The sequence below is a fragment of the Panthera pardus genome, unplaced genomic scaffold (assembly GCF_024362965.1).
Source record: "Panthera pardus isolate Hobbes unplaced genomic scaffold, ASM2436296v1 HiC_scaffold_26, whole genome shotgun sequence".
Classification (NCBI taxonomy): Eukaryota; Metazoa; Chordata; class Mammalia; order Carnivora; family Felidae; genus Panthera; species Panthera pardus.
The window spans coordinates 33,854,335-33,874,905 of NW_026526832.1; the positions used below are offsets into that span (position 1 = coordinate 33,854,335).

General features: G+C 44.0%; 1 protein-coding gene across 3 annotated transcripts in view; it reads right to left on the reverse strand.

Moving 5' to 3' along the window:
* The window catches only part of GRHL1 (grainyhead like transcription factor 1), a 55,906-nt gene that overhangs the window by 28,674 nt on the left and 6,661 nt on the right, over positions 1-20,571 (reverse strand). For all 3 annotated transcript variants that reach the window (XM_019452279.2, XM_019452275.2, XM_019452289.2), the window contains 5 exons: positions 18,968-19,358; positions 17,856-17,932; positions 16,249-16,405; positions 15,678-15,789; positions 14,584-14,678 (listed from right to left, as the gene is read on the reverse strand). In XM_019452279.2, the coding sequence (XP_019307824.1) occupies positions 14,584-14,678; positions 15,678-15,789; positions 16,249-16,405; positions 17,856-17,932; positions 18,968-19,358 (832 nt within the window). The remainder of the gene's footprint in view (positions 1-14,583; positions 14,679-15,677; positions 15,790-16,248; positions 16,406-17,855; positions 17,933-18,967; positions 19,359-20,571) is intronic.

Here is a 20,571-nt window from a genome sequence, read left to right on the forward strand (position 1 = left end):
AGCTCCCAACTCCCACCCCAGCTCATACCTCATTCTCTACTGACATCGCCCATGGATAAAGACCAAGGTCAATTGACAGAGCTGCTCCGAGAAGCATTCCCTAATGACCCAAATAGAATGACAGCCGTTTTACTACTTAGCAAGTTGTACTTAAGAAGCTCGCCTCCTCTCCCCCGAGACCAGACTCGGAGCTTCGGTTTGGGGCAAAGAGCCACATCTCTATACCCTTGTCACCTGGGCCAGAGAGAGGAACAAACAGGGGTGCTGAACGTGCCACCTCTCTATGTAACACTTCGGGGACTCTGCCACACTGTAAATGTAAGGGCTCTAAGGCCCTTGATGGCAGAGGTTGTTACACGGTTTTCAAATGTTTTCCGGTGTTTGGGGCGCCTGCGGGGCTCAGTCGGTTGAGCAGGGACTCTTGGTTTCGGCTCAGATCATAACCTCATAGTTCGTGAGTTTGAGCCCCGTGTTTGGCTCTGCATTGGCAGCACGGGGCCTGCCTGGGATGGATTCTCTGTCTCTCTCTCTCTCTGCCCGCCCCCCTGCTCCCCGCCCCTCTCCCTCTCCCTCCCTCTCTATCTCTCTCTTTCTCTCAAAACTAAATAAACTTGTAAATGTTTTCCAGTGTTTAGTACATTTTTTGTATTTCTCCCAATGCCTCTTACATATCGGTACTGCATTAAAGGCTGGTAATGACAGAAAAACCACGGGTCTGCAAATAGCTACACAGGATCTCTAAATCGTAATTTAGCAACTGTCAAATCCTCACAGAACTTAAAATACACACAGTACTGCCCCTCAAAAACAAAATAATAAAAAAGAGCTAATCTCAATTTACACAAACTAACCCTTCTTTCTCCCAACCCCAAGTAGAGAGCCCTCTGGACAATAAAATGGCTACCAGTCAGGTGACAAAATGAAACAAGAGGCTGCTTCGGTGACATCAGGCGATCGCCAAGCACAGTTATCACTACGAATCTTACTCATTTATTCTTACTAAAAACTTTTCGATAGCTCACCACTGTCTACATAATAGCAACTAAATTCCTCAGCATTCAAGATGCTACAGGTGATGCGGATGGACCTTTCCAGTCATGTTTTCTACTGCCTACTGCACTATTTCTCCAATGTCAACAATAGATGTATCCTTTTTTCCCCCAAACGTTTGACTTCTTTTTGACAGAGCGTAAGTGGGGGAAGGGCAAAGAGAGAGAGAGACAGACAGAGGAGCTGAAGCAGGTTCTGTGCTGATAGTAGAGAGCCCGACGTGGGGCTTGAACTCATGAACCGTGAGATCGTGACCCGAGCCGAAGTCGGACACTCGACTGACTGAGCCGCCCAGGAGCCCCTGCACGTATCCTTTTTAAAAGAGAAAAAAAAGTTCCCTAACCCCTAAACAAATATCCAGATCTTCGTTTGAGAAATACTACTCTGTCCAAACAGCTGCAAAATGCTTGATCACAGGGCACCCCGAGAGCTCATCTGGTCTTTATCTGGACCAAACCTGACACCCGAGCACCAACACTGGCACGGACACTTCCTGGCAGCAGGTATATGCTCTGTGATTTTCAACACACTTACGATTTTAAAAAATCTTACATGATCTTTTATGATTTGAAAAAAGCTTACAGTATTAGAAATCTCAAAGAAACTGAGCATTGGCCAGTATACTTGGCCAACAGACCCCAAGGTTTTGAGACACACTCATCTACAGGGTATAGTCCCGGGCCTTGCTGGGGCATGTCAGGGCCTTCGGGATCTGGCCCCCACGCCCCTCACCCCCCACCCCCACCCGCTGCAGACCTCAGGCAAGGTCCAGTGGTCTCGGTTCTGCACTCCTACCTCCCAAGGCCATCGGCCCATCCCCGGCTCTGAACGCCTGGCCAGTTCCTACTATCCTTTCGTGGGTGGTAGTGTCCCCAATGGTCTCCTCTGGCCCCCCCACCCCCCATTCTGAGGGAAGCTCTAGTGCTTTCTGTTTTCTTCTGCCGATGGACTCATGGGTGGCAATCTCCACTAAATTTTGAGTTTTCTGAGAGCTGGACCAGATCTGACTCATCTTTACGTTCCCAGAACATCCTGGCAGTACTTGGCTGATAAGAACCACACGTTCACTAAATAAATGACCCCAGCCTCTTCAACTCCAGCCAAATCGAACCATGTGCTGCTATGATATTTGAGCTGTATTTATTGCCTTCTTACAACGTACCAGACTCTGGTCCTCAAAATAACACAGGAAATTGGTACTATTCTGACCCCATTTCACAGATAAGGAAATTGAGGCTTAGAGATTAGAAACATGTTGCCCAAGTTCACAGGTTATTTATGCTCATAACTCTCCTCCAAGATGACCTGAACACCTAGGTCATCTTGGCGGACGGCAGGTTTTTACACATTCTGGACGTAAAATAAATATTTGTTGAGTGGATAATTAAATCGACTATATACATACCCTCAATTAATTCGGGAAAGATTACGATCTTTCGAGGCTCACTGACATATATCTACATCTATATCTATATAGAGAGAGCTGGAAAAAGAGAGAGAGACAGAGAGAGAGAGAGAGAGAGACAGAGAGAGAGAGAGAGAGAGAGAAAAGTTCTAGGGTCAAGATGAAGCCGCATAACGAGCCACGAGGGGATTTTCTATCGCATCTATCCACTTTTGTGCTTGATAACGTTATCGACAGTGACCAGCTTTCCATTATGGAAAGTGCAGGTATCTAACAATTTTGCTTTTGATAAACAAATCTGGGACCCTTCACCCGCAGCCGCATGCCGTACTGATGGGTGTGGTACGGTCTACATTTTCTTCGATTCAAGTGTCACAGAAGACAAGTCCCAAATGCCGTTTTCTACACTACACAATGTCTGGGCCTCAGTATGTCAAAGCACCTCTGTAGGCTAAACCATTCTAGCTGCCTCTTTTCCACTGAAATTCGCAACAGCTAATCCGTGCGGGGGGAAAAGACAATAAGGAAAAAGAAAAAAAGCCCAATCAAATAGACTGCAAAAATATTCTGCAGGTGCAAGCTCTCAAAGAGTCACATCAAGAGCACTCCCCTTAGCCGAAAGTACTCTTTTGCCCTAGAAATCGTCAGAGTTTTTCTAACCTCACTTATGACCTGTGTCATTACATAGACAGTGTAATCTCTTTTGAGGACAGGCTTTATGCTTCCATCATTTCTTTATTTCCTCACAGTTCTTGCACAGAAAAGTATAAGAATTTGCTGAATGAATGAATGTATAGTTAACAAAGACGACCCCCTGCAACATGACTTCAGAAGCCAGTTCTTCCACACCGTAGCAAGAGATTAATTACCTTGCACAGACTTCCTAGAAGGAAATAAACTGGTCGATAATAACTGAAGTTAAAAAAAATCCTGGGGCACTTGGGTGACTCAGTTGGTTAAGCGTCTGACTCTTGATTTCGGCTCAGGTCATCATCTCGCGGTTCATGAGATAGAGCCCTGAAAACAGAGTCCTCTGACAGCGCAAAGCCTCCTCGGGATAACTTCTCTTTCTCTCTCTCTCTTCCCCTCTCCCACTTGTGCACGCGTGCACGGACTCTTTCCCTCTCAAAAGAAAGAAATAACACATTACGGAAAAAATCCTTCAAGTCAGAATGGTGCTTTGCTCTTGCAAACAAGATTACACACAGCAGACTTTTGGAAAAGTATCAGCGTATGGATAACCTGACTACCTACGTCAATATTTTATACCGTCAGTTACGATGCACAGTTCGAGTGAGTGTCAACGGTCTGGTAATCGTAAGAAAAGACCCGACAGAAGGAAGAAAAGAAAAAAGAAAAGTCGGTTGATTTACCTATGGAAGACGCATCCAAAAACTGATAACTGAAAAATGTTTTCCATTTCAAAAATGTACTTATAGATCTGTCATATGCCCTAAAAACATCTACCTTTAGCGTGAGCGTCACACGCTTCAGAGTCTGGCTACTCAATGCCGTTTAACTCCAGAGAGACAGCGTTCCGTTGCGGCCGAGGCTCAGGCTCTGAAGACAGATAATAAAAAACACACAGGAGAGAGAGGGCAGAGACGAGGCCGGGACCAAACTCTGCGCTCTTGAAAGCACACTGGCACAACGATGCACGGAAAGCTGAACAAGAATCTAATGGGAAAACCGTCCAGGGAAGAAGAAAAACAGGGAAAAAGTGACCCCCAAGTGGCTGTGAGCACAGGTTGTTTTTGGATCACGAGGCGTGAAATTAAAGGTCCCTGTATTTTAAATCAAAGGGAAGTCTCCGTGCCAACTTCCTACTGACTTCATATTAAGTCACGAGATTTAGTTGGTGACGTGGTCCCCTCAGAGACAGCCACAGCCACCCTGGATACAGTTCCAGTTGCCTCTGGGAGTTTTTTATCACTTTAACCCAGTCTAGTATTAAAATTCAACTTAGTCAAGTATGGATATAACGTTTGTAATTTTATTCCTAGACCATCACTGATCTACTCAATTGAAAGGAGAAAACTCAGGACAAATTTTAGTTTCACTCTCTTCCACATCAGTCAAGGTAGCCACTCTAAAACATACCTAAAAGCAACTCTTCTCAGTCAGAAATCGCTACTGACATATGAAATTACAACGTGAAGTCAAAAGCGAAGTGTATTCCCGGCGCTCTTGGCTGGCTCAAGTCAGAAGAGCATGTGTGTGACTCGTCATCTTGGGGTTGCGAGTTTGAGCCCCATGCTGGGTGTAGAGATCACTTAAATAAAAACTTAAAAAAAAAAAAAAAAGTTTTTTTTAAAAAAAACTCTTTTTCCTTTTTAACGTTTTTCTTCATTTTTTTTTTGAGACACAGAGAGACAAAGGTGTGAGTGGGGAGACACAGAATCAGAAGCAGGCTCCAGGCTCCGAGCTGTCAGCCCAGAGCCCGATGTGGGGCTCAAACCCACGAACCGTGGGATCGTGACCTGAGCCGAAGTTGAATGCTCACACGACTGAGACACCCAGGTGCCCCATAAAAACAAAGTTTATTCTCACCCTAAATCCGACAACACTAATTCATGAGAAGAAAATCACCATTTTCCCAGTAGGTTGGTAGGAAGTTCTAACTGTCAACTGAAGCCAATGGGGGTGGGAAACGGTGTAAACTAAGAAATCAAGATCCAATTCGTGGCTAAAGTCTGCGTCGACGCGAACATTTACCGAGCCCTGCACAGCAGACACTGAATCCAGATCAGTATTCCTTTTGCCCAACCAAAACCAAACCAACAAACCCAAACAAGCCCTGACTGTCTTACTTCTGCCTTGTAGCTCCTCGACTTACTCCGTGTGCCCGCCTGATTAGTGAAGCCCAAGCAGGTATCAAAGGCTGAGTCATACACTCAGAGGTAGAATCCAGTTCCGCTACTGACTCATCGGATCGGCCTCGGAGAGTCCTACCTCCCCACGGCTCTGATGATATGAGGTGATTAAGAAATCCTACTACATGGAACTAAAAGCTTCCAAGTGTGCAATTAGTGTTTGTGTTGTTTCTCAGACTACCGAACGACCATCGAGAGATAAGACAAAATTGGAGGGCTGAGGGCGGGGAGGAGAGGGATCTGGGAAGAACGAGGCACGAACCTGACACCTTCTCGCCTCTACGCGGGGTGTTTCCCTGAAGAAAAAACGAGGCCCCAGCAGTCATCACCCTTTCGGTGGCCCCAGTGCTGCCTTCCCACACCACCCATATGGCAGCTTCTGTTTCTGCAGACAGCAGAGAGAGCCAGGGAGAAAGTCACAAAGACAAGGAGAAAAGGAAGAGACAGAGACGGAGAAACAGAGCCAGAGAAAACAGAGAAGGAGATGGGAAGAGAGGCACATAGAGACGTTCCAGAGGCACCCACGTATTAACCTCCCTCTGTTATATCCTTTAAGCAGGACCTGGTGAACTTAAGGACACTTGGCAGGTACAGTGTTTTGGCACCTGTTTGTCCCAAACAAGTAGGACGTTCGTTGTGAAATGTGCAGAACTGGACGCAGGTGTGACACAGGCAAACACAGACCGCATTCCGGCATCTCCAGGTTCAGAATAGGACAGGTAAGCATATGGGTCATGAGGGCAGACTCGGCAGGCAAGCAGACTTCCAATCAAAATCCCAATTATATTTTCCATTTTAAAAGAAGCTAAAGAAAAAGTCCCCAAGTGAGTAACGAATGTAGACAGCTCACTGAGATTTACTAAAGGGTCTGGAGTCTCGCGTCGAGATCTGCCGTATGAAAGAAACCCGAAGTCCGGGGCCCCCTGCGGCCCTGGAATCGGTTCCAGGTAAATTCGGTTACTACTACGAACGTCAGGCCAGAGTCAAAGCTCTCTGATTTAGTTACAAGTAGCGAAACTGGTGGAAATGACAGATTTATAAAACCACTTTAGATGGAATTTCCAGGAAGGATGTAGAAAAGGAGGGTTGAGGTGACAAGCTGTCAAAGAAGAGAAGTTCTGTAGAGGAGCTCAGTGTTTCTTGACAGCGGTAGGGGGGTAGAAGGGGCGAAACTGGACCAAAAAAAAAAAAAAAAGAAAAGAGAGAGAGAGAGAGAATGAAAAACAAATTCAAGTGGCAGCACAAATGGTGTCTAAATAGACATGACGCTCCAAACCTGTTTCACAAGATACGGGTTTCACTACTGAACTAAAGCTTTCTTCAGCTGCCAAGTGTCTCCCTTGTCCAAGCAAAAACATCATGCACTTGGCTCTTACCCTCAGGCATGTGCTACAATAAATGTGTGCTATTGTTCCCTGCGGATTCTGAATTTCCACCAGGATTCGGCGCATTTTACGTTCCATCTGGACGAACCCCTTGCTTAGGCGACAAGAGTATGCCACGTGAAATACTGTGAGGCCAGAATCCGGCAAAAAGACACGACAGCTTCAAAGAGCAGCCTTCCTCACAGTCAGACCCAGGAGAGTTTCTTCGAAGCAAACCTTCCAGTTGCTAAGACTTTAAGCCGTATCAGCTAATTAAAGGCATTCTCCACAATTTCCAACCAGGAAAAACTTCTGGCCATTTCCAAACCTGATCAAATGAAAACCCTTAAGACTCTTCATTCCCTATAGAGGAATATGACTATCTTTCTGGCACCAAAAAAAGTTTATTTTTCACTTTGATAAATATGTACTGTCAACCTGCACAAAAGGAAACCCGTGGAGCCAAACGCATGACACCCCCGAAGCCTGCGTGGCCGCCTTACGTGGCTCTTTATTTCTTGTCCGTTTCCCCAGAGCTCGAAGGACAGGACACACGGATAAGCCCGTTCAGTGCAGTCAGCCCAGCATCCGCCTGAACACTAAAAGCCTCTTATCCTTCGTTTTAAAAGTAGCAATGCTTCCTGACTCCTCTCTAGGCCAGGGAGTATCCGCTTTTGTTTTAAATCACCTGCCTGCGTTGTATTTGACTCCCTTCTCTCCCTCCTCCCTCCCATTCACACTGGAAATTTAAAGCGGTGAAACAAACCAAACCTGTCCCTGCTTAACGCAACCAAACATGGCAACACCTTTCTTTAATAGAGCATTTAATTGATGCTTCACTGGAACGGAATCCCTGTAAATGCATGCAATATGCTCAGTCCAAACAAATTAAAAATTACTCTCACAATGAATTCCAAATATTACGCTTAGACAAAACAACAAACGGTTATTAAACCCATAAACCTGTATCCCACAAGCACCTACAGAAAGCCTTAAGTTCAAGTTACCGGGATGGTTACACCCCTCTGACAGAATGAACTCTGCCAGCCCCGATAATCCCTCCCCAGGAACTCCACACATTTCTGCCGAGACAAGAAGACAAAAGGGAAAGATAACCAGGGCTGCGTCCAAGCACAGGCCCCTCTCGGTAAAGCTGCTCAGGGCTCCAGTCCCCTAGGGGGGCTCTGCATTCTATTTTAATCCTCTTTCTTTTGTAACATGAGCCTCTCTCCATGACACATAAAACATTTGGCTCAGAGAGACGATCCTTCAGAACGCCTTGGCGCTCCTTCTTAGAGCCGACAGATTAAACGTAAAAGCACAAAGTGCTCTCGCGGATGGGTGTTTTCCCACAGGACGGGGTGCTCTGGTTCTGCCCTATCTCTGACGGCTCCCTCGTTCCCTCCTCAAGGACCGTGGGGAGACAAAAACGTGTGTAGAAACTGATTTTGTCACCCCCCCCCGCCCCCCCCGCGACAAGATCATGCCAGCAAGGAAAAGGCATAGTTCCATCTATCCGCGGAAAGCCCGATCACAGACCGAAATGCAGTGCTGCCTCCTGAGAATCTAACGAAGATGTGAAACAGCAACCCGGCTCCACGACGGCCCTGCAGGAAAAAGGGCCGCACCTCCGGGTTGTTGCAAGCCACGGACACGCAAGACAGTAACACGCGATCAGACCCCACGTCTGACTTCTTCTCGACACGGCTTCCTCTAGCAGGAGCCTGATGCCTGTCTGACAGCAAGTGCTTTGCTGTCAATTGTTTCAAAATGAAACCTGTGAACGGGAGCTGCGCCACAATGCACCTTCTGGTGTAAAAATTCAGAAGTCACCACCGGAAAAGAAATCTGTGAGATATTTTGTATCCCTGGGGCCCACTCCATCGTTAAAAGGTCTGCTTAGTATTCGTGAAGCTCACAGCTACATCTCAATGATCAAAGAAATCTTGAGCTTTGCTTTGAACTGTAGCCATTTTCTTGTTTGCCATACTGTCTAGGTTCACTGTAATTCCGTATGTTCCTATACCATCAACACGGATCTGTCCCAATTAGCGTTCCTCTGGATCTCAGGGTCCCCTCCGAGTGGACTGGCCCAATTTTCACTTGATTCCGACACAGCTGTCGTTTCTCTTTCTCTGTGGTTAAACATCACTTACCCCACAATCAACATAAATTACTTCCCGTTAGCAAAGTGTTCTTCTGCTACAGGAATTTATACTAGTGAATCCGTAACGCTCCTCTATTAACGAGAATTATTACCCTTTCAAAGATTTTACTGTTTTAATGTACTCTCCACCCCCAACGTGGGGCTCGAACTCACGACTCCAAGATCAAGAGTCGCACGTTCCATCGACTGAGCCAGCCGGGTGCCCCTATGGTTTTATTTTATTTTATTTTATTTTATTTTATTTTATTTTATTTTTTAATTTTTAAAAAATATTTTATTTATTTTTGAGAGAGAGAGAGAGAGAGAAGAATGCAAGCAGGGGAGGGGCAGAGAGAGGGGGAGACACAGAACCCGAAGCAGGCTCCGAGCTGTCAGCACAGAGCCCGACGCAGGGCTCGAACCCACGAACCGCAAGATCATGACCTGAGCTGAAGTCAGACGCTCAACCGACTGAGCCACCCAGGCACCCCTGCTGTTTTAAACAGTCTTCCTGTCAAAAACACTTTCTGTCCATTTCAAGGTCTAGACTCATGCCTGCTCGACAGCCGCCTGTGATGACCAAGTAGCAAACGTGCTCATTTAGAGGACCACGTGCATTTTTTCCGTATTGAGCAGCTGTCACTGCCTCGTTAAGTGCGATCGTAAGGCACCCGGCAGCGTTCAGCATAAAACAGACATTCAAAGAAGTTAATTCTCTCTCCCTAACTTCTTTTTCCTCTATTTATTTTAGATCTTCAGGCTTTGAGAGGCCCTTACTTCATATCATTAACCAAATCCCAATGCTCTTATGAACTCTTAGATTTACAATCCAAGCAAGATGTAAAACTCGAGGCCAAGATGTGCAGCCTACCCAGAACTAAGTATTGAGTGTTGGAAATACTGTAACTGAGGAATAAAAGAGTCCCAATTTATAACTTATTTGGGTCTCCCAAGTCCATTTATAAAGTAGTTTGAACAGCACACAACACCCTTCTGACTATAACATTAGTCAGAAGGGTTATATATGGTCTTCTGACTATAGTCAGAATCAGGATCTCAGGCTACCCTGCAAAAGCCGATTTAACCCACAGTATACCTGACACCTGAATTGCAATACTGGCATCGTCAGCCTCCGTCTCGTGCAGTGCCCTGGTCGTGGCGGGCACTGGATCCTTGCTAACATCATGAGTCCCTGGGATGGGGGAGGAGCACAGCCGGCTGCGGGTAAAATCTTTATACAGCCCAAGAAGGGGCTTGTCTTATGCCACCTTCCTCATGTCCCTCCTCACGTCCTAGTCCTCTCTTCCCCATGTGACCCGTGCCCTCAGAACTCACAAATTCTAAACTTGCGCACCTCACCAGAGATCCACCTTTTAATGTTTTGAAGGCAAATGCTTCTCCCTGCCAAAAGTACCTCAAGCAGCTGATCTCAGCTGTAGTCTGAAGGGGAAGAAATCTGAAAAAAGTTATTCCACGAGGGAATATGAGTGGCCGATGAAGTTTAACTTACCCAGAGATTCCTGGCTCTTTAAAAGATACCTGACTAGCCAGACAAATCCAAGTCTGTGTGGAGGACAGGCAAATGAATGAAATAGGTCTGCACAGCACAGAGGGTAGGGTCACCTGGGGGACTGTTCCTATGCTATTTCTGCTTTTCAAAGCAGCTTCCTCCTACCTGCCGCTTTGAAAACTCATGATTTTTGACAAGTTTCCTAATATCTTCAAGTTCCTACAGTAATAGGTATATGATAACACTGATGGATGGAGTATCTACAGGGACGATGTAAGATGAGTCCAGTTTGAGCAGTGTTTTTCTCAAAGTGGAACATAAGCCAAGGTGTTCAAGATTCAACCTGATATGGGATCAAAATATAGTCACCTCCAAAGCAAGCTTCAGAAACTACAGGGAAGATTCAAGTGTCAACACTGGGACAGAATTCCGATTTTATTCATCCTGGCATGGCCAAAAGGATGTATTATATTCTTTTTTTTTAATTTTTTTAAATTTTTTAATTTTTTTTTAATGTTTATTTTTGAGACAGAAAGAGACAGAGCATGAACGGGGGAGGGTCAGAGAGAGAGGGAGACACAGAATTCGAAGCAGGCTCCAGGCTCTGAGCTGTCAGCACAGAGCCCGACGTGGGGCTCGAACTCACGGACCGTGAGATCATGACCTGAGCCAAAGTCGGACGCTTAACCGACTGAGCCACCCAGGTGCCCCAGATTTTTTTTTTTTAAGATGTGTCAGGGACAAAAGGAATGCCATATATATATATATATACGTAGTATATAGTATATACTATATATACACTACTCTATATAATATATAGTATATACTACATATAGTATATACTATACTACTACATATAACATATAGTATATACTATATAGAGTAGTATATATATAGTGTATATACTATATACACTATATAGTATATACACTATATATATATAGTATAGTATATATATATACTATATATACTATATACTATAAAATAGTGTATATAACTATATACTATATAATAGTCTATATAATATACTATATGTATACACTATATAGTATAACATATAGTATATAGTATATAGTATATATATACTATATATATTACATATATAGTATATATATAGTATATATATAGTATATATATACTGTATATACTACCTATATAGGTAGTATATATACTACCTATATAGGTAGTATATATACTACATATATAGTATGTAGTATATGTAGTATATGTAGTATATATATGTATATATACAACATATATATGTTGTATATATAGTATATATATACTATATATATAATATTTATAGTATACGTATAGTATGTGTATACTATATGTAGTATACATATATATGTATACATACACATATATGTATATATACACATATATATGTATACAGTATACACACACACACACACACAATAAACCCTTACGTGTATGGGGGAGAATGCACTGGAATTAAGAATCAACAAATGTATTCCAACTTTGAACAAGTTAAGTGGGCAAAGAAAGTGGATACTTTTGAAAAAGAAGCAAAAAAAAAAAAAAACCTACACAAGATTCTGCACGTTTACTTGTTCACTCTAGCTGCCCTGGGGCATCAATTACTTTAAGTGTAAAAACAGAAAACCTCCACTTGGCCAGGGAAGGCAAAAAATCTAGATACTGAATTCCAACACACGCTTGAAGCAGATGCCTGCTATCAGCATCAAAAGGTAACGGCCTCGTTAAGAAATGGCAGGAACTCTTTCCGGCAGCAGGCAAAAGCTTAAAGATCAAGTCAGCGTTGGGGGTCTGAAGGGGGAAATGAAACTGAACTTACCTATACCAATTAACAGGTAGCTATTAAGACTACTTAAGACACACCTCCAGCAATATTTCTCTTTAATACAAATATGCTGAAGGTCTTCCAGAATAAAAGCAGCCGTTATCCCACCCGTCATCTTGGCTTCACTCCCATCCTGGAGAGTGACACATCAAACAAACAAAGCACCCTGCCCATATGCAGGGCTTTCCGCCCAGCTCTCCTCGCACTCTGACAAGTGCTTATTAACTTGATGACGTGCCAACAGAAAAGAGAGTTGGCCACCCTAGGCTTTTTGTTTTCCTAGGGGGATAGAGGGGAGAAAACTGAGCGAGTAAACCAAGGGACTAAACCCAAGGTCACAGGTAAGTCAGCAAAGTGGGCTCAGGACTTCGATGTTCTCAATCACCTCTTCCACAATTTCTCAATTAGTCCCTAATGGCAAACAGGAAACCTATCCCCGGTATGCTTTTATAACAGAAGCACCCAGAGGGCACAGAGCCAACTGTTCTTGCAGGCTGCTGAGTCTTACTACGATATTTAATTTCAAAATAACCGTAACAACCATGATATAAAGTGAAAAGTTTACTTTTCCTCCTAACAGCTCTTCTGTAGTGAATTTGTGGTTTAATCAAGCACCGAACTCTGGACTAAGCAACCTGAGGACACTTGTATAGGATCAAGGTGGTCAGGAGGAACACCTCAGTGCAACTACAATAACCCACACTTCCTTACAGACGGGCAGACCCACTCACCACATCCTCCACTGAGGACACGTCTTTGCCTTGGACAGGGCGCCCAGAGTAAGAAAGGAAAGCAATCCTACTACAAAGTTAACATGGTCCTCAAGAATCCACTCGTAGGATTTTTTAAAAGCAACCCTAGGCAGTAAAAAATTAAATTATGTAATAATTAGTACCTCGGGCAGACTTACTCCATAATGGCTAAAATTCTTGTTGAATAAAGTAAACAGACAAACAAAAAACAAAAAGAGGTTGAGAAGGACAGGAAGGTTATCCTCGGTTTATACCGGGACCTTGACGTAGAAAAGCGCAACAAATAGTAAAGAGCGGATTTACACTAACTGTCCAAAAATTTTATGTTTCTCGTGTTGCCTCAGCTCCCAATTTTTAAACTAATCCAAAGAAAAAAATAAATACCCAAACTCTAATAATTTAGTGAAAGAGGGATTATTCTAAAAGGAATCTGTGGGAAGGGCAGAAAGGACTTGAGAATATGTTTAATTTTTCTTAAAAGGGCCCAGAACTCCAATTAGAATGATCCAGGGGTGCTTGGGCGGCACAGCCGGTTAAGCGTCCAACTTCGGCTCAGGTCACGATCTCGAGGTTCGTGGGTTCGGGCCCTGTGCTGACAGCTCAGAGCCCGGAGCCTGTTTTGGATTCTGTGTCTCCCTCTCTGCCCCTCCCTGGCTCGCGCTCCGTCCCTCAAAAATGAATGAACGTTAAAAAAAAAAAAAAAAAAAAAAGAATGATCCAAATGACCACGTGAATCGGAGGTAATTCTTCACTTTAAAACCCCGAGAGAGGAGAACCTTCCACGAGCTGTATTTGAGAGCAACGATACGAGAGCACTGCTACCAACAACTTGTATTTAAGGGCCTTTCTGAAGAAGCTCCGACAGAGGCACCGTTTGAATAAGCCCACGACGTGCCCGCAGGAGAGAGGAGGCAGGTATGAGCTCTGCAAATGAGGGAACGGAGCACAGAGAATGAGGCGTCAGGCTCCACGCCGCACAGCGTGCAGTGACAGGCTCCCACCCACCCCGCGGGCTCGCGTGCTGCGCCACGTGTGGTTCTTTTCAGGGGACGGAGAGGGGTCAAGGGCAGTTTCAGAGCATCTGGCAAGAAGCTGTACTTCAGAAAATGTACAATGCTGAAGAGAGAGGAAGTCAACCACCCAGCTGACGCTGACCCAGCGGAAGAGAGGGCACCGCTGATGACACAGTGGCTATTTCTCCTCCCAAAGTCTTGTCTCCTTTCCATGCACGGCACGACTGAACGGCTAGAACCTATCTTCTTAGCCGAGCCTATTCTCCTATTCCCGAGCAAAAGAATGAAAACACGAAGGGGCTCTGGGTGGCTCGGTCGGCTAAGCATCTGACTCTTGATTTCATCTTAGGTCATGGTTTCACGGTTCATGAGATCGAGTCCCGCGCCGGACTCCACGCCGACAGCTCGGAACCTGCTTGGGAGTCTGTTTCTCCCTCTCTCTCTGCCCCGCGCGTCCACACGCACATATGCTGTCTGTCTCTCTCAAAATAAATAAATAAAATTAAAAAAAAAAAAAAAAAGAATGAAAACGTGTAAAACCATAAAAAAAAAAGAGAGAAAAAGATCAGTTGTCAAATCATTAAACTCCTCCCACTTTTCCTCACGAAGCTGGAAACAGAAAAGGCCCTGAACTCCATTACCTACCTTTGCTTCGTCATTTATGTCCCAAGTGAAGGAAATGGCGTTATACGCAATCTCCTCGATGTTACTGATGGTATTGAAGCTTTCTTTATAGTCGGCTATATGAGTGACGAGAGAGAGAAATTTGTGATTTCTGGTTCCAGCACGAGATTACAGCAGTTCAAAGTACGATTTGGTTTTTCATATTATCACCTCTGAAAAACTTAATTTAACATTTTGTTGGGTTGAAAAGCGTTCAAAAAATGAAGAAAAAAAAATCACAGCGCTCTTAAGATAGAGGCAAGTCAATGTAGTATTTAATTTTTTCCCCTTATGTCAAAATTAAGATACTTAGGATTAAAAAGTTTCAGTAACTGTCCCAAGGTCACGAAACTGGCCCCGAGAGCCAAGATCAGAACTCAGTTCTTTTCACTGTTCTGAAAAGAGACCACGAAAGTTAAAAAAGACAAAAAAAAAAAAAAAAAAAAAAAAAGCAGCAGCAACACTCAGGTTAAGAGCCATCTTGCGATATAGATAATGGTTTTATATGAAACTTATATACACAGCAAGAGACCAGGCATTCATTCTCATAAAGCCACTTCATTAAACATGGATTTGCACAGGTCTGCTGTTACACCCCAAGTGACGCATCTCCGGGTCTCTTTGAAGACGGAAGAGTCTAGCGGTGCACTTCAACATGCGACCAGGGGACACTGTCAGGGAAGTGCACGCCAGCCGTTTTTCCTTTTACTTGTTTCTTTAGGGTTTTTGTCCACCTTACTATCATTTACAAATGATCGGGAATCTCTTCGAGAACACATTTCACCTCAAAAACTCCGCAGACCAAAGAGCAGGGCACGCTCGCGTGAGCAGGCTACACAGCCTCCGGTCCCGGTGTCATGTGGACAGCCACTGCACGGGCCACATGTCCTCATGAAGGAAGTAAGGTTAAGAGCACTGATTCCAGGAGGCCGAGGACAGGGTTTGGAACAGATCAGTAGCTGGCATAAAAATTCAAATGCTTTCGGCAGGAAGCCGGTCACTGCCAAAAATAACTGGAATCAGAAAACTGGATGCGTGCACCTCTGGGAATAAAAGCGGGCTCCGGAGCTACTTACCGATATCAATGCATCTTTGTTTAGCTGTGTGCTGTCGGGAGTGCCAGTATTTCCAATGCCTTAACTGATCTTCTCGGCTTTTGTCTTCTGCAAAAACCACCATGATCACACTCTACGAAAGAGAAGGCATTATAACATGAAGACACTGAAGGGGGAGGCGAGGATCTTTCGGAAAACTTAGTGTTATGTTTTACAGGGAAGGCTTAAAACCGCCATTTTATTTTATTTTATTTTTTAATTTTTTTGTAAATGTTTATTTAGTTTTGAGAGAGTGAGAGAGAGAGAGAGAGAGGAGAATGCAAGCAGAGGAGGGGCAGAGAGAGAGAGAGAGAGAGACACAGAATGGGAAGCAGGCTCTGGGCTCCGAGCTGTCGGCACAGAGCCCGACGCGGGGCTCGAACCCACGGACCGCGAGATCGTGACCTGAGCTGAAGCCGGACGCTCAACCGACTGAGCCACCGAGACGCCCCTGAAACCGCAATTTTAGATCTTCATTTTGATGTTCTTCAGACTGGGGAATGCTAAGCTCTGACTAGCTTTCCTAGAGAACAGAACTGAGAGCAGAACTTACTCGGACTTTGCTGATGGGCCGCTGGATGCCCTCGCTGCTGTTCACCTCCTTCAAGGTGACAGGGTAGAACTGGCCTTTGTTTAGGTATGTCATGGTGCTATCTCCTGGCTTCTGTCGAAGCGACTTTGAGGCTTCTAGGGTATATTCAAAGTTGTTCCTAAAGAATGAAACAAAAGTCACAGATCTCTAAGCCACTCTTTGGGAAGCTTCCTTTATGCTTGAGCTCAATCCTGAAACGCTTCAGTGTGGATGTATGCCAACAGGCGACTACCAGGAAACATCCAACTGACTATGTCACATCATAAGTGGCACTGGTACTTCTTCCACGAGAAAGGTTGTCTTTAGCGACACGGAAATCCTTCAATCTCTCCTATGTGGGGCTACAAAATGCCTCCTAGAGATTCTAGGAAGTAACGTTAAAAATTCGAAGTTGGGAAGCAAAGGGTACTAAAGATACCCGTGACCAAAAAAGGATTTTGGAAGGAAATCTCCCAAGACATGTTGCCAATCTGGTTGCAACCAGAAGACACTGCAAAGGTTGCAAACAGGTGGCTGGTAGCCCTCTGATGAAATCTGATGTGGTCTGCACCGCACTTTTTTTGTTGGTTTTGCTTGCAATTTAATGTCTAGATGGGCATTCCACGATTCCCTACATTTCCTACCACCTTAAAGTAACACGCATAAATCTCCCTAAAGGTGTTCAATAACCTTCCTAGGCCAGATGTCGAAAATTACACCCATTTTTATAAATCAAGTTTTATGGACCACAACCACACCCTTTATTTACATGTCATCTGCAGCTGCTTTTGTGCTGGAGTGGCAGAGCCGGGCAGTTGCGACAGAGGCTGGGAGGCCCACAAAGCTTCAATATATACTATCTGATTCTTTACAGAAAAAGGGTGGCGACCCCTATCTGAGATCCTAAAGGCATTCGAGTCTGTGACTCCCGCTCCTTGAGGCAGGTCTCTAAGGGAAGTCTCAATTCCCACAAAATCCTAGGCTTTCAAACAAACGGGGTTCGCTTCAAAAGACAACATACCAAAAACTGCAAAGAACGAAATTATAAAATGAAATCCTAAGCTCTTTTAAAAACCCTCTGGAGGTGTTTTTACATTTCCACAATTCATTTGGAAGATACTCATATTCCCAGTGTGTGACACAATCTCGTGAGGTTTTAAAAGAAGAGGTTGTCAGGTTAGAAGAAAGCTGACCTCATTTATTTTACCGCTAGTGAGCCTAATCACGAATAAAAGCCTTTATCCACCTGATGGTGTTCCTAAATTCTCACAGAAGTACACACTCTTGCAAACAGAAGGGAGCTCGGAGATCTAGTTGAATCCCCTCACCTCTTCTTTTAGATTCCATTCTGCAGCCATCACATAAGGAAACCGAAGGAAAGGAAAAGCACCAACACCAAGAATTAAGGAAATGTGAAACACAGTACAGATTCCAAGGTTAAACGGACTCGAGCAAAGATGACACCACAGTAACTGTAGTTGAGATACAGGTGAAAGCACACCAAAGCCACCTCTGATTTTCCAGTATCAGATTAACAAAAAAGTCGTAAGAGCTGAAAGTTAAAAATCAAATTAAAAGACAACGATTACCCAGAAACACTGTCAAAAACATAGTCCTCTGAATTCATGCCAGGCATCCGCAGACTGAGATCCGAGGGGAAGAAAACCTGAAATATCAATGCAATAAGCCACAACTATTTAACTGGTTATCAGGCTTACTAAAGACCAATATCCGGTACAGCACAGGAGTATGTGGCTTACAGCAACCCACTGCTCATTCAATATTCATTTTAAAATAAAAATTTTCACTCTACAAAAGATGTAAAGAGAAAACCAAAAAGAAAGAAAAATACCCACCCATGTTACATGCCACTCAATCCGACGGGGACAATCTCCGCGGGTACTCCCACAGAGTGCTACGTTATTCCCTTTTCCCATCTTTCCCACACATCTCACTTCTGTTCAAACTCTAGAATCTGCAACCAAAATCTCATGACTTTTAGGAATCATCGTACCAAGCGAAGATACAGTATCAGGTCTGTACCGTGGCTGGATGGATCGGTGCGTTGTCTCGGAAAACGCTACTATTCTAGTCCTTAACTCCATAAGCAGACAGATGCTCCTGTCCCCCGTGAGACGTTAAAGATGGCTTCGAACATCTTCAGTCCCTAATTTTTACCTGACAGGTGTTCATCGCCACAAAACCCCCCAGAAGCCTTGGGGGTTAATTTGTAAATTTCACACACCGCACTTGTCATCAAGACCCACTGCCTCCCTGACCACACTACCAACCGAGAGAGACCAAGCAAGTCCATGATAAATCATTTTATGTTAAGAGCAATTGCAGGAATCTTGTTTTGGTCTAGGACAAAAGCTGAGAAGAGACTTATGTGGAGATCTCTGTTGTCGATGGAAGATTATGCCCGGGGTTCCCTTTCTCCAACAAATCACTTAGCTGAAATCATAATTGTTAACTCAAATGCTGGTAAGATTAGCCATGTGCCCTTGATAATCATTTCTGGTTTTGTAGGTTTAGTTTACAAATTATACCCATGGGCCTTTTCTCTTAGGAAAAAAAAATCTTTTGTTCCTAATCCATTCATTTCAAGCTGAGTTTCAAGCTTACGTAACAAGGAAGAGGTGGAACTCAATACTTATACAAACACACAAATGTCTTAGGAAGATGCTTTCATTTCCTGTACCTCCTGAACGCCTTCCTTGAAGGTCTCTGAGAAGGTAGAGTCTGGAGTTCGCCTCTGAGCATTTGGGGGTTGAGCACCAGAGCTGAACTGGTCAGCGTTAAGGTTCCGGTCGAAAACCACCACCCGCTCAGTGGGCTCAGGATGATACACTGCTGGAGAGATTCCCACAGCGAAGCCATGGGGCTGGGTTTCTGTCTTGATGGAGTGGGTAGGCATCGTTGCTATGGAGACAGTGACTGTTGTATCGGGAGCCGTTAGATGGCCTCTCTTATCAACGCCCAGTTGGTTGCCATGGGGAAGGACGATGTTAAATGGCACATTTTTTAGTACTTGCACTCTGTTTTCTCCAGCAGAAACGAGGGACTGCTCAGTCACACTTGGTATGCTGTTTCTTTAAGAAAAGAAAAGAAAACTGTGTTTTCAAATTCAATGCCGATACAGTTCTTTGACAATTTTTAACTGTTCCTAACGGCAGTGGGCTGCTGGGTCCTGTGCAGCAATAATAATAATAATAATAATAATAATAATAATAATAATAACAATACTACAATACTGGGGAAGAACCACATAAATAGAAAATGCCAATGACATTCCATTACTAGAGAAAGAAAAAAAGACTTCATAGTCATCGGTCAAGTAAAATCCAAAAGTATTAAGTAAAATTTCATTTGAAACACAGACACCTCGCAGTTTTCTTTATTCTCAATAATCCTGATAAAATTATCCTATCCCATTAGAAGCTCAAAGATACAAACCTAATGGCCGGAGCAGAAGACGGTTCAAGTACCGGTTCCAGAGTCAGACGGCCTTGGTTCAAACTCTACGACCTTTAGCAAGCTATCTCATCTCTTTGTAACTGCGTGCTCCTCTCTAAAGCGGGGATAACAGGGGTATCTATCCTCACAAGGTCGTGGCGAGATGAAATGAGACGGCACACCAGATCGTGTCTAATAATGCCTGGTGCACAAGGGTTCGCCAAGTATGAACTGTCCCTACTCGGCCACCACTCTCCCTAGTACCTACACTTACGCGGCTCTCTCTACCATCACAAGAAAACCTACGGTTACACCGTACAGGTAGATAAATTTGCATGAAATTATTTTTTGCTTTAATTACTACCCTGGGCAACAGAAGATGATTTCCCGTCCAGGGCGCAGTTCGTGAATTTTCAAAGCCCCCTCAAACAATACAGGCTGACCTTTGCAGAAAAGAGCATGATCAATGAAATGTTCAAACCTCGAACCGTAAATTCACTCCCAAGAATCCTCAAGAAAGAAAAAAGGAAACAGCGATCTAGAAAGTGGGTCAGTAAGCCTTCGTGGTAGTAAAAAAATTAGACAGGGACTTAATGTTAGGACACTGAGTTTTGCTTTAAAATAACTACAGCAAAAAACAAATAAAATACAAAGTGAATTTAACAGTTGGAGAACAGGGAAGAGTAGATCAAACAGGAGGAATCACGTCAGTAACCGCTGAAGCTAGGAATGACGTATGTGGGTTTATATCATTTCTCTACTTCTGTTGTTTGAAAATGCCCATGATAAAGAGTAACATAATAAAAGCCATCAGCCCTTCTCCAAAGGGTAATTATGACGATTAAAACA